The sequence below is a fragment of the Fukomys damarensis genome, unplaced genomic scaffold, assembly GCF_012274545.1.
Source record: "Fukomys damarensis isolate Sample0158 unplaced genomic scaffold, DMR_v1.0_HiC HiC_scaffold_11, whole genome shotgun sequence".
NCBI lineage: Eukaryota > Metazoa > Chordata > Mammalia > Rodentia > Bathyergidae > Fukomys > Fukomys damarensis.
Window position 1 is genome coordinate 4,559,186 of NW_022900923.1, and position 22,934 is coordinate 4,582,119.

At 41.9% G+C, this 22,934-nt stretch overlaps 1 protein-coding gene across 5 annotated transcripts in view; it reads left to right on the plus strand.

The window, feature by feature from the left end:
• The window catches only part of Gpatch2 (G-patch domain containing 2), a 162,652-nt gene that overhangs the window by 105,111 nt on the left and 34,607 nt on the right, over positions 1 to 22,934 (plus strand). For all 5 annotated transcript variants that reach the window (XM_010642512.3, XM_010642511.3, XM_033762035.1 and 2 more), the window contains exons 7-8: positions 6,786 to 6,825; positions 13,369 to 13,439. In XM_010642512.3, coding sequence (XP_010640814.1) covers positions 6,786 to 6,825; positions 13,369 to 13,439 — 111 coding nt within the window. The remainder of the gene's footprint in view (positions 1 to 6,785; positions 6,826 to 13,368; positions 13,440 to 22,934) is intronic.

Sequence of the window (22,934 nt, forward strand, 5' to 3'; positions counted from 1 at the left end):
TGTCACTGGAACAGACTATCTGACACCTGGGATTAAAAGAGGAGAGATTTCTTTTGTCTCACATTTCAGAATTTTCAATTGATAGTTGGCAAGGTCAGACACAGAATTTGCATGATGAAAGAGCCTGCTGGGGAAGAAAGCTACTCACTTTATAGTGATCAAGAAGCAGAGAGAGAAAGGAAGAACCAGGGAAGGAGATAAACCCTCCCAAGTTATGCAGTCAGTGACACACCTCTTCCTACAAGGCCCTAACTCCCAACAGCACATCCAATTCTCAACTCATCTGTGGATTGATCCACTGATGAATTCACCACCCTCATGATCCAATTACCTTCCAGAAGCCCTGCCACTGAACACGTGAGACCCTGGGCAGACATTCCAGATCCAAACAGAGCATTCTGCTCCTAGCCCTCAAGAGTCCTGTATATCTCTTTATTCAAAATTCATTTCATCCCCATCTGAGAGTTGTCAGAAGTCTGAACAGTATCAGCATTGCTGGAAAGTCCAAGCCCAAAGTCTCCTCTGAGACACAGGGCAAACTCTTAGTTGTGAGTCCCTGTAAAACTTAGAAAGTTAAATACTAACTGCATATAATGGTGCAAGGTAAACAGTCTCTTTTTGAAAAGGAGAAATAAACAGAAAGAAATTTGACCAAAGACAGACTGAAATTTATGAGGGCAAACATTAAATCCTGTAGCACTCAGAGCAAGTTGTGGTGAGATGTGAACGGAAGCTCTGCCTCCCCTGCAGTATTGCTGGTCACAACTCTCATTGCCTCTTTCTTGGGCTGGCTTTGCTTAGTGCCTCAGAGTTGCCTCAACTGTTCTAAATTACAAACTTCTTAAACTTCCTAGTGTCTCCACTGTACTTTCACCTTCTCTCTCACAGCTTTCTGCACTGTCTTCTTGGGTACACTGCCTGGTCTTCTAGCCTTTCTTCTAAAATCTGGGTGGAAGCCTCCACAACTCCACAACTCTTATGCCCCTAATTCTACATGCCCATAGAACCAACTCCATGGGAGTAACAACAAGATCTGCCACCAGCTTGAGCAGTTGCCAGGCCTTCTAGATCATGACTCCAGCTACCTCTTGAGTGCCTGGATGGCTGAGCACTGAGAGAAGTTTCAAAGAACAAACTCCCTAGGCGGCTCTTCTGAAACAGATGGCCTTGGGCCTTTCTTCTTAAAGGAAATGGGCTGGGGATTTAGCTCAGTGGTCCCACCGCTTGCCTCTTCTTAAGGGAAAATCTTTCACCGGAGTTTATATACACCCTTTCATACCTTTGAGCCTGTGTAATGTGGAATCTTGCTGATTCCTGAGATTCCCTTAATGCATCTTTACTATTGTCCTAATGCAGAATATTTGGCTTTCTAATGCTTGTCTTTTTAGCAGTCATACTCTCCTGAGTCCCAACTCTGCAGATGCTCTTTCTGCTAAACAATTTATTTTCAAATCAGATTTTCACTTTGATTTTCATAGTATATCTTGTAAAAGCAGTGAATAGTACTCATGCCACAACCTGAATGTTGGGCTCCCTTTAAATTTCTTCTGGCAGGTTAATTAGTCCACAGCCCTTAAACTCAGTCTCCTAAAAAGTCTCAGGACATGAGCAAAATGCAGACAAATTTTCTGCCAGAGTTTAACGTACATGATCTCAAGTCCAAATGCCAATGGAGTCCTTACTCCCAACTGTGACCTCCTGAGCCTGGAGGTCTGCATTTTTTATTGTCTGCATTTCTGTCAGTGTTCTGGTTTTCTGAGACTCTGACCAGAATCTCCCATCCAGTTTGACTTACAGCATTCTAGGGTTTCTCTAGCCCACATTTCCAAACCTTTCCAAACTCCTCTCACAAGCCATTGCCAAAGCCTTCTCAACTACATGGCTGGATAGTCACAGAAACAATACTACTTTTCTGGTACCAAAGCCTGTCTTAGTCACTTTTTTTTTTTAATCATCAGGACAAAATACCTCACACTCAGAACTTCAAGGAGGAGGTTTTTATTTTGGCTCACATTTCAGAAGTCTCAGTTTATGGTCATTAGGATAAAACTCAGAAGCAGCACGGTGGAAAGACCTGCCTGCGAGCTCAGCTGCTCACTGCCTGTTGGCCAGGAAGAAGAGCACGGAGGGGTTATGCTCCCAGGGCCACACCTCTTCCTACCAGGCCCCGCCTCCCAACAGCACATCCAGCACTGAAATCATCCTTGGATTAATCTGTTGAGTTCAGTACCTCCATGATCCAGTCACATTGCAGACCTCCGAGCACATGAGCCTTGGGACAGAGATTCCAGATGCATACCACACAGTGATCCTGAATAGCAATTGCATATTTGCATAAAGTCGTCGTAAGATTTGAGGTGGGATGGTACCCAACACATATGTAACATTCATGGTGCTGGCAGTGTTTTTATACTGTGCCTAATACTTCTTCTACCGTATTTTCTACAGTTACCACTACTACTACTGCCATTCTTACTGTCGTTGTGCCTCAGCAGGCACCTCTGATTTACAGTCAGGAGAAATAAACACCTACAGTATACGGTAGCAGTACCTGTAGGGAGATACTGAGAGTACCCACATCTGCTGGGAAATTGAGATGGCTACCCAAAGCAGACACCCCAGCTTCTGACAGTCCTGTAGGATATGCAAGGAGCCAGCACATTCCTCCGCACCTCTTTGCCCTATCCAGATCTTTCCCCTTTTATCCTGGGGCAAATGTGCCTTAGTTTGAGATTCATAATACCACCACTGCTTTTCATTTACCACATTCACAGAGGCCTATGACACCCGAGTTCATCCTGCTGTCCTACTTAGTAACAACATGTTCCATGGTTGAAGTGAGCATAGACTTTCAAGCCTGCATACTTCAGTTTGAATTCTGGGTCTGCTACTTGGTTGTGAAATCTCTGACAAGTTATTTAATCTCTCAGAGCCTACAAAGTGGGGGTGGTATCTACCTCAGGGGTGGTTTACAGATTAGTGAGCACTGTCTGACCTCCAGTTAGGGCTCAGGAAGTGTTAGTCAGTGTCCCATGGTCAGCAACACAGGGGAGGCTTGGAAGGAGCCAGATATGCTCACACTCACCATGATTATCTTTGTCCTTGACTCCACCATTCTCACCTGCATGGCACTTGAGGGACACTCACCCCACAGGCTGCCCTTGAGTACCCATCATGTGACTGCAATAGCTCTGAAATGTTTAACTGTGCAGTAACCCTTTCTTACCATCACTTAATGTCTTCCCGGCTTTTTTCTTCCTTTCCATTCTCTAGCTCTAGATGCATTAAAACCGCTGTTATCCAGATATACCTTCCTCACACCACTTTTCTGAGTCTTAGGAGAAATGGTTTCTCTCTTGTCCAAAGCCAATCTGAACTCCTATACTTTTACTTGAAGCACTTTGTTTCTTTCTATGATCTGTCACTATCTACTATTTTTCAGTCTCTTCCTTTAATTTCCTACAACCCGACTGTATTCTCTCTTCTGTCCCTCCCTGTGCCTCCACCTCTCTCTCTCCCTCTCTGTGAAAGTATAACTTCTAGAAAGGATGGCGTTTAGTCTACTCGGTCTACTTCCTCACATCTCCCTCTTCCACGCCTCACTCTTCTGGCACAGTGATCCCAATTTCTTCCCACTCCTCTTCCGGGAGCTTCCTAAAAGAGTTCACCAGTGACCCCTCTACAAACACAGTGACAAATAGGGATAGGATAATTCAGCAGATTGGAGATTTCGCCCAATTTCTAGAGGAAGAAAGTACTTGCGGTGTTGTGGCCACCGCAGCAAATGGAATGTCAGTTTCTATGTGTGCTTGCCCAGGGGAATGCAAGTTTACCCCTCCCTCCCTTATGAAAGCTGAGGTTGTAACAGCAGGGTGGGACATTGAGCAGAAATGGTAGGTCTCACTTAGCAAAGGCACCAATCCAGAAAAACAAAACAAAGAAGACCACAGATAATAATAACCTTTGGAGGTTCTCCTATGAAGGGAAATTTGTGTAATCATCCTGCGCATAAACCTGTTCCTTACTCTTCTGATCAGTTTTACAGTACTGTTTGAATATTGAATGGATAAATAAACATCACCAGATACTTAAGAAAAGCCTTCAGTATAGAGAGCAAAACAAACAACCACAACAAAGAGAGGTACCCTTCATCAAAAGACATCATTAAAAGAGATTGCTACGTATCTTACAATTAAGTGTGGTAAAATGTTAATGAAAGAACCCAGCTGGTGGATTACCATTCCAACATTCCTTCAACTTTACTGAGTATTTAAATCTTCTCTTCATAAATTTTGGGGAACATTGGTAGAAGAGATGAAAGATAAATAGAAGATAAAAAAGATGAAAAATTGAAGATTTTTAAAATGAAGAGGCATTCTATGTTCATGGGTTTGGAAAATTCAACACAGTAAAGATGTCATTTCTTCCCAAATTTATATTCAGGCTTTAAAGCAAGCAGTTCCTATCAAAATCCTAGCAAGTTTTTTTTAATAGATATAGGCAAGATTATTTTAAAGTCTATATGAAAAAATAAAGCAAGTAGAGTAGGTAAAACCATTTTAAAAGAGAATAACAAGGTAGAAATCATGCTACTAGATTTCAAGACTGTGTACACACACACAATATGTGTGTGCAATATACTGCAATATACCACATGGTATTGGCAGTGTTACATGCGCAAATCAATGGAAAAGAATAGTCAACCCACACAAGTATGGCCCGTGGATTTCTTACAAAGGTACAAAAGCAAGTCAATAGAAGAAATGTGGTCTTTTCTATGAAATCAAACCAGTTCTTCTGCAAAGAACCCTTTTAAGAGGAAGAAAAGAAGCCACAGGCTAGGGGGCAATGCTTCTAAGCCACATACCTAACAAAGGACTCGAGTCTTGAATCGGAGAGCTGCTGCAAATAGAGTACTTGAACTGAGAATCTGCGGGTTGCAGGAAATGAGGTCCAGCAAAAGACAGAAATGACACACACTCAGCAGACTTATGGGGACCAAAGAGAGGATGGGCGTGGGGGTAGGTACATCTCAGAAGATTTTCTTTTAATATTTGAAAATAGTGTAAGTGACACCTCTAATGAAATAGGCTGATGGGTACTTGAGGCCAAGGAAGAAGAAAAAAACAAATATCAGCTTTCAGAGAAACAAAAGAAAAATGCAGCAGCAAAAGCATCCACATAGTTATAATAATAATATTTGATTAATAAGTGATTAATCATTTCTCTCTTTTTTTTTTTTTTTTTGGTACCAGAGATTGAACTCAGGACCTTGCACTTGCAAGGCAGGCATGGTGCCGCTGAGCTAAATCCCTGGCCCATAACTGATTAATCAAAGATTAATCAAAGTGGTGTTATATTTGGAAATAGAGGGCTGGGAGCTATAAAGGAGATAAACTTATGACAAAAAATCAATCCTTAGTATCTAAAATCAGTTAATCACAAAATAACAGAATTTTTTCAAAATATAGGATTCTATTTTGGACCAGGAAAAGACTATGAGTGGACAGTGTTTTTTTCTGGACAGAGTTTTGGAGTCAGGATAGAGGAACAAGTGGCTGTTTTTTTTGTTTTGTTTCGTTTTGTTTTAACAGATATGTGTTTTATATTTTTAAATGTGCCTTTAAAGCTCAAAGCATAATTCATCACAGAAGGCAAATCTCTTGGTCAAGCTATCAGTGGCACTACAGGAAATCATTTGTTTCTAGGTGGTAATGAATCCAGGTATCATTCACTAATACCAGTGAGTGTCCACCCCCAGTGTCAGTGGTGGAACCTGGCCTGCCAGGTCCTTTTAAAATAGACATTGTTCGATCCCTGGTACCAAAAAAAAAAAAAAAAAAAAAAAAAAAAAAAAAAAAAAAAAAAAAAAAAAAAAAAAAAACCAAAAAAAAAAAAAAAAAATTAAAAAAAACAAATAAAAATAAAAAAATAAAATAGACACAGTTCCCAGCCTTCGTGTCACCTAGGCTGGAGGACAGCCAGAAGTCTCGGAGAAGACCCGGATGTGCCCTTGCCCCATGAACCTCGGGCCTGCGGAGGCTGAGTCACCTGCCGTCCAGGCCCTCATTTCTGCCGCTGGATGTGAGAGTAACCTTCCAAGGTTTCCTGAGGAAGGGCAGCCGTGCACGGCATGTGCCTAAAAAGGGTGTGCCGTACAGATGCTCAAAATGAGGGTTCTTGAAAAAGGAAATAACTGTGAGCAGGGAAGGCTCCGACGTGCAGGGATCTGCATTTTCAGTGCTATGCAGTTGTTTTCAGCCAGGATCGGGACTGTTGGGACTGAAGGGACTGAAGGGAGCAGGTGGGGAGAATTTTCTGCTCGTGGCCCAAATTCATACCGAGGGCTTTTTCCGTTTCCTTGGAGCACTTCTGCAGAACAGAGCAGTCCTGTATTATAACTTTTTTATAGAACTCCAATGATAAAAAGGTCATAATTTGTTGTAATGATGCTATAATTAAGTTGCGGTAAATGATAGCATTTGTAGATTTTATAACCAGGATTGATTCATAAAATGAATGCAGTCCCAGCAGTTTATGTTAACATAATTAAATGGAAATGTAATTCTAACTCAGTTTGCTTATTAAATTGAAAATTACTAGGTTATGAGCACTCTTACATTTCTGTCAGAATTGGTGTAAGTCTAAAATTACATGAAATATCCATTAAAATAAAGCATATTTAAGGCTCTGTTGCTGGTGGCGAATACAGCGTGCAGGCTGAGCGAGCAAGGCAGGTACTTTCTCTGAGGCCCTGGCTAACACCTTCTCTCCTTCCTCCGCAGCCCCTGGTTTAGCACTGCGGCTAGGACAGAGCATGGCCAGGTAAGGCCCGGTCCCTTCCAGACGGAAGTTATTCTGTCAGACATTTACCCGTCTCCCTTAAAGACTAAAATTTCTGACATATTTTGAAAGGAACTCCTTGCACTTGGGCAGACCAATAAGCCACATCTTCCCTCACCCACCTTCCTGAGCCACAGCCGTGTCCCACAGAAAGGCCATGCAAGGCACTGGTTGGTAGGGCTTCACTATTTACAAATCGTTTTCACAGAATCAAGGTATTAAAGCAGTATATATATATGCTTAAAATTCAATTTATATTTATACAGAAATGCAAATGAAACCCAAGATCCGCCAGCTTGGGAATATTTTTATTGACATTTAGAAGGTGGCAGTTGTTTCTTACAAGTTTACACTGTGTCGCTCAGTGAATTTTTTGAAATCTCTCACTGGTATTCACGACCACACTGCCATTAACTGACTTTGCAAGAACTTGACGTTCATTTCTGTTGTCTTCACGTATTGAATCAGTAGCATGCGTTCTTTGTTTCTTAAATGTACTAGTTACCCCTGAAGCAAGCTAAGGTAATTTAGGGATTAAATCTGTGGTAATTTTTAAAATATATACCTTTTAGGGTTTGACTCCTTCCAAGATTTTTTCCTATTAGAATTATAAAAGTTGCTTTTTTAATGAGGTGATTTATAAGAAAGTGTACTTTTAAAATGCGTGAGAATGTTGAACCCCAAATTCTTGGAGATAATTTCTTCATAGGAGTCAGACACGGTAATTGTGATTGGTAACATGACTCTGTTCGAGATGTTTGATGTCTGAACCAGGGTGAGTTTCCAAATTGGGTGCAAATGCCCTAGGCCCCCTGGTTTAAAAGGGAAATGCCACATTCTTCATTAGAACCTGTGCAAGCGACGCAGGAACCTTTCAGAGACAGGGTGCCCAGACTGCCATCCAAAACCCACTTACTTATCGCAAAGAACCATCACTGCAATTCAGCCTGAATACTGAGGTTTTAGTTTCAAAAAAAAACAATTTGTTCATTAACATCTTAAAAGAAAAGCAAATAACACACATGCCATAGGTTCACCACCACTGACCTATACTTTTTGCTTGCGAATTCAAATTCAGTTGTAATAATGACTTTTTATGGTGCCTTTTTCCACGAGAGTAATTTGCCCCTTAAAAGAGACTGCTCACATTAATGTAGAATGTTTACTACTCTTCTTATAAATTTGGGACCTAAGCCATCACATTCATGAGGTGTTTATCTTATTATTCAAAATGCAAAACTTAGACGTTCTGCTTTCCCCAGGGGTTCATTACAGTGTTTGCTGGAAGACTGTGTGTTTACAGTAACTGTATTGAGTTGCATCTGGATATAGTCTGTCACAAAAAAATGATTTTTAAAGCTCATTCACTACCCTTCAGAATTTGAGAAATACTAATATGATGCTATAAATTCATGGTTTTGATTACTGTATATAATTTAAGCTTTGGCTTCTAGCCAAGCTTTATTGTGTAGTTAGAAATTAACTCCTCATGGCTTAGGCCGTGGATGTAGTTAAAGGTCTTGGTGAGCATGTGTGAGGCCCTGGTCTCAAGCTCCAGCACCTTCTTAAAAAAAAAAAAACAACATTAAATAATAGCCAATAACTATGATTATAAGGAAAGAACCCGGGGCTGCACTCAGGCCGGGTGAGCCTTCTACCACTGAGCTGCAACCCCGCTCCTGTTTGACGTTTTTCAGTTTTATAATCTTTTGAACCAGTGTTTAAACGGGCCTTTGGCTTATATGTCGGTGTAATATTTCAGATTTTTATCTCCAAGAGACAAGCTTTTCATTTGTAAATACAGATAACTTCTTCCCTTGTAGTAGTTATGCCCCATAAAGTGGAAGCAGAGCCAGATTACTGCCAGTGTTCTTAGGGGAAGTACAGGGTTAGGTTCCTTGCAATCTCCGCTCATATTCACCAAGAAATCAGTGTACGGCCTTGTTTTATGGGCTCTTTTGTTTCAGGATGCCTCGTGTAGTTTACAAGTCTTTGATTCATTAATACTGAGCTCAGGGCACACAGCACCATAATTCACGTGTGAATAAGGCTTACCTAAGCAGGATTTCTCTGCATGGCCCCTCACAACCCTCTGGGCTGGAGTCACTAGGCAGCACTTCGATACCATGCTTGAGGGCCACTGTAGAGAGTTACATCACCAACCAAAGCACAACAATGCAAGAATCATAATGCTGGGCAGGCCACCAAACCTCTTGTTTACAGCCTGAGAACTGCAACAAGACAGAGTGTCCCTGGGGACCTCAGCCAGGAACATGCTTTTCAGGTGTCTCAGGTATAGTCACACATCTGCAAACAGCTCCAGAGACACTGGAAGCATTGATTTTTGTGGGGCAAATAAATTTTAGCAAGTAGCTGAATTCACAAATACGGAATCTGTGAGTAATGAAGACCAGCTGTACATATATGTATATAAGTAAATTCTCAACACCTGCATTTTGAGATATGATCTTTTCCTACTTCCACTTAGACCTAACTACAGTACAGCAAACTGTTGGCTAATCCTAAATCCCAGGGATGAAACAAAACCATGAAGAATTGTGAAATCCTTCAATGTATTGTTGAATGAATGAGTCTTACCATGCATGATCACCTTTTATTTTTCTTACCAACTTAAAGTGATGATTTTTAACCCCACTCTTAAAAAACTACCCTTCACTACTCCCCATTTTATGACTCTTCTTTCTTGCTGTTATTTAGTGCTTAACCCCATTTCCATTTACATCCTGCATGGAGATCATGCCTTTATTGCACATTTATTAAAAGCTTATCAGCCATTAGGTACTCTCTGTATTTACAGAGAGACATATTTGTGGAAAACCACATGGCCTTTGCCCTAAGATAGTTGTAGTCTGGGCAGGGAAGCAGAAATTAGAGTATGTTGATAAATATTTGAGAAGACCATGGAGACAGTGTTATGAAGGCCAAAAAAGAAAAATCCCGAAGTCAGTTCAGAAGCGGAAGGAAGCGGGGGAAAAACTGTATGACACGTGTGTGGAGTGTGTGTGAGTGTGTGTTGTGAAATCCTGACACTTGACATGAGAAGGAAGCGGGGGAAACTGTATGACACGTGTGTGGAGTGTGTGTGAGTGTGTGTTGTGAAATCCTGACACTTGACATGCTGACTGAGTGTGCGAGTGCCTTATGGAGCCACGGTTCGCAGTTTAGCTGTGGTGCTCCTTTTCATGTTGAGGGCGAGTGCCAAAAGGCATTATCGGCAGGTGTTCGAGGAGTCACCCGAGAAAGGGCTGCTGGTCCAGACACTCCTGAGCCTGAATGCCTTGTCCATATGGGGTAGTAAAGAGAGGACGGGTAGGGGCTGAGGAGTCTGCTCTTTGCTTCCTCCTCTTGCAGGGGCATGAGACTTTTATTAATAATCTTGAAAATGACCACAAGTAGCAACAGGAATTCTTAGTTCCCTGTTTGTAACAATAAAAACTATTATCCATGAGGAATCCTTCTGCCTGGTTTAATTCAGCAGTTTCTTTAAATTGTGTGCCTAGATTTTACACTTATGGATTTTAATGTAATTCTTATATGAGTCATTTTTTAATATACATCTGCAGGTCACTAATAAGGGAATTGTATCTCCGTTTGGCCTAAGTCCAGCAATCTGAAAGTTGAAAGGTAAGAAGCACTTCGAACCATATTCAGAAATTCTAGTTTTTAATCAGAGGTGACATGAATTGAGTCAGAACCCTAAAAATGACCTCACTTGTGACACTGATAGAGTCCAAGAAACAGAACAGTTGCCAGTAAGAAGAATTTCTCAAACTCTGATGGGCTGCTTTTACTCGTATGAACAAAGAGACAAAGAGCAAGAATTTTTATTTCTTTTATTGTGAATCCATAATCAGATTTCATCTTTTTCAGAAATGTGTTGGGAGTCTTCCAAATACAAGTACATTTTCCGTTGTTCTGGTAACATCCTGACTTTTTTCACGGTGGCCCTTTAAAAGAGCTAGTTTGTGTATTAACTTGTTAGATTCATGTCCCAAAGATCTGAGTCTGTGTTTTTTTATCTGAGCTTCATGTTCACGTTGCAGAGACACAGCCAGATTTGCAATTTTCTTGATAAGCTGAAGTAGTTTTGTGATGGCTTTTTTATGTAGAGGCACTGTGTTCAATAGTTCCAATGTCTGTCTCTTCTTTTATACAAAGTCAATTAAAATCATTAACTTGAAGAAGAAAACACATTCTCCTGTAGTCTAACAGTGGAGCTGGAGCATCGCAGTTCAGAGGAGAGGCCGTCTCACATACGTTCATGTAGGTCGGGGTGGCGAATCTATGGCACGCGTGCCACAGCCGGCTTATTGAGAGCTCTGAAGGGTTCGCCATCACTGGTCCGGATGGTGGCTTCTCTGAAATCCATCTAGACCCATCAGATTTCATTACAGTCGCATTTTCCAAAACTAAACTACGAAGTCATTTCCTATTTCAGGACACTATTTCAGGAGATTTTGAATTGTTTAAACTGTTTTAACCCAAACTTGGGGAAAATGTTCAAATACCTGTGATTTATCTTAGAATTTGAAAAGTTAATTAACTACCATTAATTTAAGACAGGTAGAGATTTCATCATCTTTCCTCTAGCTATCTGTGTCACAAATGTTGGTTTGTATATATGCTCTTAAAGGCACTAGGCTTAGAAATGCCAAAGTAATTAATTTTTTTTATTTTCCGAAGCAATTTCATGTTCATGGTGCGAAGTGTTTCTAAATGGAAACACTTTCAGATTAATGGACTTAAGATAAATGCTTGCTATTTTCTATTAGCAGCAATAATGAGATATGGCTTCAGCTACTTATCAGATACCAGATCTCACTCCCGAGTTCATTACCTCATTCATTCATTCATTCCACAAATTTATTGAGTGTTAAAAATATTGTCGACGCAGTGGGGAACCCTGGTGTTGCAGGCAAACTGAGTGTGTGAAGCAGAGGGCCAGAGATGAGGCGGGTGTGGTACAGACCCAGACCGAAAGGTCCCCAGGGCTGGGATCTGTCACTCAGAGGTAAGGAGGTCAGAGAGACGGTGGGGGAACATGATCAACTCAGACGTCAGAGATACAATCAGACTGTGAGGGTCCGTGAAAGCCTTGTATAGTTTGGGGTTTTATCTAATTAATTCTGGAAAGCTAGGTTGGCTGCAGTGTAAGGAGGAAAGTGGGGGCAGCGTGGCTGGACAAGGCCATTTGAGGGGCCCATACAGGTCAGGACAAGGGCAGAAGCAATGGGGATGGGTGGGAGGAAGTAGGTGTTCGGGAGAAGTTTGAGATACACTCACAGTTAAGGCCTTTGTGGAAGAAAAATTTAGCTATCTTCTTGGTGATCAGAGATCTTTTACTTCTCCAAAATGATGAAATAATTGAATAATTGATTCTAAATGGTGCCAAGGAACAGTTCAGTTGTCCTTCATCCAAAGTTGTTTCTATTGGTCAGACAGTGCCCTGGCCAACCGGGCTCATCCATTAGAACCACAGTTGTAGTCATGGCCGCAGCTGTAGTACTTAAGCTGTATTCTCAGCGTCTCCTGTGTTCCTGTGTCACAGCGCTAAGCATTTTACGTGGTTTATCTTATTTAATACTCTCGGCAGCCTTCTGGGTAGATAGTATTGTTATCTCTGTTTTCCAGGTGGGACGAAGGCTTAGAAAGGTTAAGTACCTTGGCCTAAGGTTACATGGTTTGTACAAGGTAAAGCTATCATCGAAACCTAGCGACTCCTGAGTTATTGGCACAGCTGGGATTGGAACCTGGGTCTCTCTTGCATTATTACTTTTAAGAATTCCATTTTGGTTAGGGTTAATTTCTAATAGACTGGATAACTTTTTTTTTTAGCCCAGCCTTGCATATAATCACATACCTGCATGAAAAAGATAAGGTACAGTTTCGGTGAAAACAGGGAGAAGAGTACTGACTCCCTGTTTTTTTCTTTGCCATTAGTTAGAACAAAACAAAAGTAAAGGGAAGGTGATGGGGAAGCATTCGGGGGAGCAATTGGAGATATATATATATATTTTTTTCTAGTTATATATTTTCAAACCTATAATTTATTGGACAGACCTATTTAGTTTATCTCCTTACACCAGTAAGCCAGTAGGCACAAGAGAGTACTATTGGCTTTTTCACATCTGCACAGGTGCCCTACCTCCAGATCGTCACAGCTGGAGGCCCTGGGCAAGGCCACAGATGAGAGGCAACATTACCCCTGCCTGGGCCACTGGAGGACCAGGACACAGCTGAGTTCTGGACAGCCAGTCCTGCGCTCCCGTCACTTGACTGGGACTCGTGGACAGCCAACTTTCACTGACATTTCTACAACAGGGACAGTGGCATCTGTAGCAAAGGCAGTAGTCTTTGCCTTAAGAGAAACTAATGGGGGAAAGAAAAGGAATGCTAAGTGAACAAATTAGTGTCTCTTTGAATAAGAAGAATATTTTTCTCCTTGCAAAATATTATAATGAAAATATTTTTATTTTTACAATTTTGTCTTAACATTTTGTATAGCATCAGCTTCTGAGGGATAACCGAGCTGAACGAGGACACAGGAAAAGCTGTTCAGGGAAAACAGCCAGCAGGTAAGCCCTGCAGTCACTTTAAATTCTCCTCATCCATCCTGTGCTGCTCTGAATGTGGTGAGATGTGTTTGTGTTGTCTTTTGGTTCTAAAAAGCTGCATTCAGATATTTATTGTTCACCAGAATCTATTTCAGGATTGCTATTAATACCATTTTCTGTGTATTGCTTAAACATTCTGAAAAACAAAGAATGAATATTTACAAGAAAATTCCTGTCTCTTAAGACTAATGTACTTGACAGGGCCGGGGATGCAGCTCAGCGGCACCACACCTGCCTCGCAAGCACAAGGTCCTGAGTTTGATCCCCAGGACCAAAACAAACAACAACAACAAAAGCACAAAATACTAATGTATTTGAGATCTGCCTTTAGCAAAAGTATTTATTTTTTAATTTTCAAAAGGTAAAATTAGTCATTTCTGCTAAAGTTTAAATAGTAGTTAGATCTTACTAAGATAAATAGTAGTTAGATCTTACTAAGATATATATATATATCCTAGAAACATATAAATGAGTAAAGACTGGGGAGGAAGTAGTCTCTTTTAAAAGTGCATGTAAGGCATTTTATGTTGCTAAGTCCATGGTATTTTTCCTCAGTGCAAAGGATCTTCTGCAGTTTACTGTTTTAGACAGTATATTTTCAAACTTTGTAAGTGATGTTTCTGAAGATTTTATTTTTATTTAGATGAAAGTGGCTGCATGTTTTCTATGGCTGTGTCTAAATGTCCTGCCAAAGCCTCACGTGGTCACAGGTGGCGCTTTTCAGAGGTGGCCAGATCTGGGGTGTATGATGCTGGGATTGAGGGTGCCCTGTTGTGAGTGCTACCTGCCCTAAGGGTGTGTAGCCTGGATGGAACATAAGTACAGAAAGAGGGTAGGACCCTCACTTGCTCCCTTCTGCCTGCTTTGCCGTCTCTGCAATGCCCTCTGCCATGCCATCCTGTCTTGGAGCCAGCCAACTATGGATTGAAATGTCTACAAGCTGTGAGCTAAATAAACCTTTCCTCCTTTAACTTTGAGTGTCAAGTATTTTGTCTCAGCGATGAGAAAAGTAACTAAGACAACACTCATGCCCAAATATTGATCGGAACTACTGCCTCAAGAGTTCTACTTAATTTTTTTTTTAATATAAAATACTGGCCTCAGCAGCCACCCTGGCATCCAGAGATTTGTCGGGGTTACGGTGCCAGCCACAGAGATTAGCACTGCCCGGCGAGTGGGCTGACCTCGTAGTCCCAGGCTATATGTCCAGCCCAGTGTAGATGCCACTAGGTACCTGCAGAAGCAACTGCAACTCCCACATACCTAATTGAGAAAATCAACGCTTGCTAAACATAAAGTGAGGTGATTCACCACTCATGAGAGTCAGCATAAACACTAATACGTCTGCCTCTAAGAACGTTAGGACCTAGAATTATTATTAGATATAGCACCTATAGATGATATGTACAGAGAAAGAAATTGCTGCAAGCAGTTAGTGAACTGGGGCGTACAGTACATCTGAAGAAAGAAGCCAGTGTAATACAGCATAAAATTCAGAGTTGAAAAAATGGAAGAACAGATAAGAGATGCACAAAAGAGCTAGGAATAAATTTAATCAGAATCCGGGCCAGAAATTTAGCTCATTGGTTCTGCTGCCTGCCTCACAAGCACAAGGTCCTGAGTTCGATCCCTAGTACCCCGTACCAAAAAACATTTTTTAATCAGAATCCTTGTCCAAAGGAATGGAAGGGCTGACGAAAACATGACACTGGCAGAGTTAATGACTAAGACTTTCCCAAACTGGTGAGACTTAGAAATCCTTGGATAGCATTCAGTGTGTTCAGTGAATACCAAATAAAATAAGAAAAGGGAAATCCAGAAAAAAACAGCAAACTGTATTACAGCAAAGACAAATATAAGATCTTAAAACAACTTCATAGAGAAAAGAAATTGTCCACAAAGAAATGACATCAAGAATAAGACTAGAAGACAGAGGAACCTTCTCCAGAATATGGAAAGAAAAATACACTGTCGCCCAGAACTGTGTGCCCAGAAGAGCGTCTCTGTGTGTGAAGGTCAAATAGCATCTTCATAATACTTCCAAAAAATGGGAAAGTTTACTACTAGTACAATTTTGTCAAAAGGGTTTTTAAGGATATATTTCAAGAAAACAACTTCCAAGGAAAGTCTAAGATGGAAAAATGGATACTGAATCAATAAATTCACAAAAACTTTATCTAAACTATTGCTTATATAAAAAGATAATTATACCTCTGGAAAATGTATGATTTTGTATCAATTTAAAAATAAAGGAATTCAAATAATAAAATTATAGTTTATAGGGTTCTGAAGGATATAATATAAAATTGTGGTCAGTAGTAGCATGTCAGATTGGCAGTGTTGGGGATTTAAAACTCCAGGCTAAAGTGTCCAGATTGCTCTGAATGTTTACTTTATTGGTCAGTGAGACCATGGACACTTAATAAGACCATATTGAGTATTCATTGATCAAACTTCAAAAATAATTATTAACTTGAAAATGGGACCCAGAAAACGTAAAAATTAGACAAGCAGATCATATCCATGTCTCAGTGACCACAACAAGGGTCTGTGGAGCAAGCTTCTCTGTTAGAAACAGAGCTAGCCAGATTAGATTTTCTTAAAACTCCAGCTCTGTGTTTTATTAATAGGGGACACCTGAAATATAATGGCATGGAAAGCTGGAAACCCAAAGGATAGATAGAACAGGTTATGCCCGATAACACCTGTAAAGAGAAATTTTCCTGTCACCATTCATCAATGAAAGATTCAGTTCACCTGAAGATTAAGTAATCTTATTAGTGCTAGTAATAAAATTAGCCTCCAAATGTATAAAGCAAGCATCAATAGCAATACATCCAAAAGCCCTACTGGCCAGGGTCACAGTGGTCCCAATGCAATGTAAATCTCAAATTATTTATAATCTAAGTCAGCAGAAAATGTAAAAACTGAAAGTTTATATTACACAAAAGTAGGAAACTTAAATTAATGAAATTAAAGAAAATACCATGTCTGAACTATTTTAAAAAGCACCCTTTTCTCAAACATATGGGGAATGATTACAAGATTATTCCACGTGCCCGGTTGTATTACTAATAGTACCAAGAAACTGTAATGCCTCATAAAGAACATATTACCTGACCTGACTGTTAGAAATCAGTCATAAGAATATATGTTTCACAGAGTGTGGAGTTAAAAAAATATATTCCTGAGAAATTTGTTTTCAAATGAAAAAAATCATGATATTGAAATATGTGTGTTGCAGTAAGATGGCAATTGGAAAAAATTATACTGCCTTCAATATTCATGGTGTAAATCTGGTTCCAGTCCCTGTTCCAATCAAGATTCTGAGCTATAAGATTACTGACTGCCACCCTGTCCCAGGAGAAATTAAAAGAGAACAGAGAGCAGCAGGGATTCCATGATGTTTCGGGGCTCTTTCTGAACTTGGAATGTGCAGTGGGATGGCTTTGGCGTGAAGCAGGAGGGGAGACTCTGGAGTGTTGTTGTTGCTTTGGGATGGGCAGAGGGCACCTGTCCCACACAGAACACCGGGTCCATGTGTCTTCAAAGATAAGCCGGGGGTGGGCTCACAGTTAGGTTTGTGAGGAACTTAGAAAGCTTGGTGGAACTAGATGGCAGATTATAATGTCTTTAGTCCAGCTGGAGAATTCCAGCACACATCTGTCTTTCTGGGACCCCAGCTATGGTTTGAGCTGAGGTGTGTGGCCAGACTTTGTGCTCTCAGGGTCACAGCCCAACACTGAACTGCTCCAGGCGCAAACAGACCAGACAGTGGGCCTTCCCGCTCCCCCATTACCTGACAGAGGCCCGTGTTCCGAGAGGACAATGAACTCATGGGCTAACATCATAGGACATTCTGGGAGAGAAGCCTGTGCAAATATATTAGATTATAATTCAAACAAAGACAGAAATATTAGCACAAGTGAGTCAACAGCATTAAAATTAGCTTAATAAATATTAGCTAAAAGATTTACAGGAAGTTAATAACAATATAAAGCAAGAAAAATAACACATAAATAAAAACCAGATAAGCATAAGTCTCTAAGACCTGTATAACTGGAGAGATATGCCTTGTTCGTGGGTCAAAAGGCAAGATATTCTTTTACGTTTAGTTCCCTTAACTTCTCTATATGTTCAATAGACTCTAACTCAAAATCCTAACAGGCTATTTTGTAGAAATGGACAAGCTTCTTCCACATTTCATATGGAAATGGAAAATGTCTAGAATAGTCAAAAGAACACTGAAAAGGAAAGTTGGAAGGCTGACATGACCTGATTTAAAGACTTATTACAAAGGGATAGTAATGCAGATAGTTTGATATTTGTGTCAAGATTTTAAAAAAACATTATTAGAATGGAATAGAGGTCAGGAAGTATGCCTCCTCTCTCTCTCACACACACACACACACACACACACACACACACACGTGCTAAGGTACAAAAGCAATTCAGTGGAAGAAGTTCGTGATCGTGGAACAATTGGATAGTCATTTGCAATAGAACAAAAAAGATTCTCAGCCCATAACTTACACCTCCTGATGTGTGTGTGCCAACTTGCCTGGGCAGGAGTGCCCTGAGAGCTGGTGAAGGGTTACCTCTTAAAGTGTGTGTAAGAGATCAGCGTTTAAATCAGTAGACTAAAGATGGCCTTCCCCAGTGCGCATAGGGATCATCCAGTCCAGTGAGGTCCACATAAACAAAAAGGCAGAGGGAAGGTAAGTTCTTTCTCTCTTCTTGAGCTGGGATATCTATTTCTTATGCCCTCAGACGCTTGTGCTCTTGGATCTCGGGTACGTACACTCGGACACAGAACCCACACTGTGAGCCTCCCCCCCGGGTCCCAGCCTTCCACTGGCACGGAGTCACTCCCCTACCTCCCTAGGTCTCCACTGTATAGACTGTAGGCCCTGGGAATTCCTCACCTCGGTAACCCGGTGAGCCGATTCACCTTTGCTGTGGGATGGCCATGTTATGCACTCTGTGGAAACTGCTTTGAATCTTGCTCTAGCTCCATGCTAGTGCTGTGCAGTATGATATTTTCTCATGATTCCAGGCAGCAGCAGGGAGCCCCAGCTCCCCCGAAGCCACAGGACCAGAAGCATAAATAACCCACATTCTACAGTGATGGTAGCTGGGCTGTGATGTTTAGTAGGTCAGATGTGTTCACTGCATTTTCAACAGTGTTTCCAGTGTACAACGGGCTTCTTAGTTTATAATCCCACTGTAAATCAGGAACGTTTTGCGAGATATGCCCTGTGGAGCAACTCAAGTAGATCATAGACCTAAATACAAAACCCAAAAGAGTAACTTTCAAGAAATGCAAGAAAAAAATCTTCTGACCATGGGGTATTAGAGTGGGTTCTCTAGAAAAACAGAACCAGTATCATACATACAAATATATACATGTATATGTGCACCTCTCCTATATGTTTAATGTATACCTGTGTGTGTGAGAGATGTAAATGGAGAGAGATGCACTGTAGAGATCTGGCTTACATAATTAAGGAGGCTGCAAAGTCACAAGACCCGCAGTGAGCAGGCACTGGGTCCAGGAGAGCCCGAGGTGCAGAGCCAGCCTGAGCTGACGGCCTGAGACCCACTAGAGCATCAAAAGCAAAGTATACTGGGAGTGAGCAGCCTCCAGGCCCGGAAAGAGCCAGCTTTGCAATTGTAGTGTAAACCAGCATTCCGCCTAAGCACTCAGGTAGAGCTCTTCCCTTCTTAGGCCTTTTTATTCTCCTGAAGGACAGTTGATTGGATGAGGCCTGCCCACACTGAGGAGAGCAGTCTGCTGATCAACTATGAGACCTCTCTGGAAACAGCGACACGCAGATGTCAGGGCACCTCCAGGCCCAGTCGCACCGATGCAGGGTGAACCAGCAGAGCCTTGGCCGCGGCTGCATATCAAGTGTGGGTGGGAGCACGTGTCTGCCACGCAGGAGGCCCTTGATGGGACCCCAGCACCATAAAAATGTAAATAAAACAGACCATCAGGCCTTGGGTTAAAAAAAATGTTTCTTAGAATCCAGAACAAACCACAAAAGAACAAATTGAAAAATTGGACTTTATCCAAATTAAAAACTTCTGTTTTTCTAAAGACTCTATTAAGAGAACGAAAAGATAAGGCACAGACTGGAGAAACTATATGCAGAGCACACAGCTGGAAAGAGATTTGTATCAAGAATATATAAAGAACAGCACAGGTGAAGAATTCCACCCAGTTAAACAGGAGAAAGTGGAATGGACTCCTCCCCAAAGAAGGTAGGTGAAGGCAAAGTCACACATGAAAAGAGTTTATGCACCATTGCTCACTGGGAAAATGGAAAATAAACCACAAGGAAATAAGATGAAGACTCACACAAGATGTAGAGGAAATAGAAATGTTTGGGGGAAAGTAAAATAGTACTACTACTCTGGAAAACAGCTTAGAAGTTTCTTTAAATACTAAACGCAGACCTCCTGTGTGACCCATGTGAACATCTAGTACACAGACGTCCTTAGCAGCTTTATTCCTAACAGCACCCCCGAAAACACAGATGGCGCAAGTGTCCCAGAACGAATATGTGGATAAACAGTGGGAGGTGCAGGCACGCAGGCGCACAGCTCGTGGGGAAGAAGTAGTAAAGACGTGCACACGGCGAGATGTAGACCAATGTATAGCAACCGACAATGGCTGAGTCCTTGTCTAGGCACAGGACAGGTACAGGAGAAGAGACGGGCACGGGGCGTGGCCAGCTGGGGCAGACAGGCGCCCGTGTCTGAACACGATGATGGTCTCACAGGTGTGGGTGTCAGTTTATCAGATGCTGCTGTGAATGCTGACCACTTATGACAAGTGCTGCGACGATCGGGAAGCGCTGAAGCTGTCAAAATGAAACAAATACATTCCTCAGTCTTCCTCTGCTCTGCTCTGTCCTGCCCCCAAACCCATTCACGTCTCAGGACTTCTGCACCTGCTGCTCCCCCTGGTCAGAGCTCTCTCTCTCCAACAGTCCGTCCAGATTGCTCCCATGCCCCTCAAGACTCCACTCAGTGGAAGAAACACACGTTCTTAAGATGTGAAACCTCTACGCCATCGGTAGGAGTGTAAATCATTAGAGCACTGTGGAAACCTGTGTAGAGTTGCCCCGAAAACTAACAGCAGAGCTCCCACCTGACCCAGCTGTCCCACGCCGTGCCGTGCTCCTGGAGAGTTGAAGACAGTGCGCCTGGGTGATAACCCGCAGACCCTTGTCTGTTGTGCCACAGTTCCCGGCAGCAAAGCCACGGTAGCAGGTTGGCTGCCCGCCGCAGAGTGGTAAGAAACTGCAGTCTGCGTCCACGTGATGACTTCCAAGTGGGTAGAGCTGGAGACCACCGAGTTAAGTGAAGTCAGAAAGACAGCGCCTGGGACTCAGCGAGCGTTTCTCCCCGGCAGTGCGTACCTCCCGCTTACTGTCACGGGGCATCGCTCCGGGGCCTCCATCTGCAGGTCTGCTCTGAACCGTTTGCTCCCGGACCTGCTGCGCACCTGTGTCCTGGGTCTCTCTCCACTAAAACCGTACTTTTCCTTCACCTCACCCCACTCGGGAATTCTTCCTGGCATCCCATGGCACTGTTTTCCCTAAGCTTCCTGAGAAAAAGAGTAGTGGTCATTAAATTTATGGAATTTCTGAACAAGTGCAAATGTTTGTCTAGTGTTGATTTAACTGTGAATCAAATTATGGTTTGGAAATCACTTTACCTTTACAATTATTGCTCCATGGCCTTTTGGTTCTCAGTAGTGCTCACTTGGTTATTTGTGTAATGGATACCTTTAAATCGTGTGTGTGTCTGGAAGATTTCTGCGCAATTATCTCAATATTATATACCAATTTTTTTTTTCTTTACAGGCCTAGAAGTCATTCTTTTTTTTTTCCTCATTGCGTTTATTGGTACATTTTAGGTAGACAGTACAGTTACATTCATTATTGGGATCTTGTACCTTTACATGACAGGTCTGGGTTCTCATTTTTTCCCCATGTCCCTGCCCTCCCTTTACCCCTCCTCCCTCCCCCTTTACAAATACTTCATTTCCACTTTTTCATTTTCTTATATTTCTTTCTTTTCCCTTATTACCTTTCCCCTACCCTTCCCACTTTCCCTACACCTTTAGCCCCTTTCTTCCTATTTCACATTGTCCGTTATATCATTAGGATCTTATGTACTATTATACTTTATTCACACCAGAGAAACTATTCGGTATTTACACATGTGTAATTTGTTTATTCCACTTAGGAGTATATCCTCAATATGTATCCATTTTCCTATGAATGAATCTAATTTCTCATTCTTTATGGCTGAGTAGTATTCCATTTATAGAAAAACCACATTTTCTTTATCCAAATCTTTTAATGATGAAAAACTCTTTTTCACAATCTTTTCTTGTTTCCATGAGCACTCCTGTCACATGTGCTCTTTGTTGTGATGAGTGGATTCTGTGTATTTCCTTCTGTCTCTGAAGCCATCCGTTGTGTGAGACACAGGGCAATTTGAAAAGGTGAAAGGAAAAAATACTTAATCGAATTTAATTTTTACACTATTATACAAATGAGAGCTCTTCACCTTCCTTCTCTATATGTTTTCCTAGATTCCTCTCTTGAAATCTGTTGTCTTTCTTACTGTTTTTAATGCTGTCCTGTTTTGTTTTGTTTTTCTTTTTTTCCTTTTTTTTTTTTTTTTTATACCAGGGGTCAAACTCAGGGCCTTTTGCTTGCAAGGCAGGCGGTGGAACCACTGAGCTAAATCCCCAGCCCTGTCCTGACTTTTCTTAACCCTTTTGGATGAGCGACTTCACTTTTCCTTTTTCAACTTGTGGAAAATATAAAGGTTAGAAAACAGAACCGCAGTGCACTGAATCAGTAAGTTGTAGGATCATTTGCTCCCCAAATATAGCAAGACAGGAAGAAAGGGTACATGCCCAGGGGGTCAGCAGGGAGTGACGCAGAGCTGGGAGTCGAGTGTGCCCGCGACTGCCCGTGCTCTGGAAGCAGGCGTCCTTTCAGAAGCTCCCCGTGGAGCAGGGGCCAGGGCCGTGCATCCGGGTCTCCTGCAGAAGGGCTTTAGGGACACACTTACCGATGCCACTATAGACAGTACATTTCAGAGGTGGTTTTCCGGGTCTGCAGCTTATCCCTTTGTCAGTTTGTGCCACGTTTACCTCACTATACCTGAAGGCTCTTTAAATGACAGTGAGAGCAGAGCAGTTGTCTCTCTTCCAGCTCTGACCGTCTGACCTTCTAGGTCTCCTTTAAGTATAACCCATTTGATTAATCTCCATCAGTCTTCGCCGGAAGTTCTACCTCATAGGTCATGGACCACTCATCAGGCCGGCCTGTGCTTCTGCCTGTCCTACAAGCTCAGATTCCTTTGGCTCCTTAACCTGCTTTCAGTCTCCCTGCCCCCAGTCCCCCTTCCCCCCCCCCGTCCCAGCCC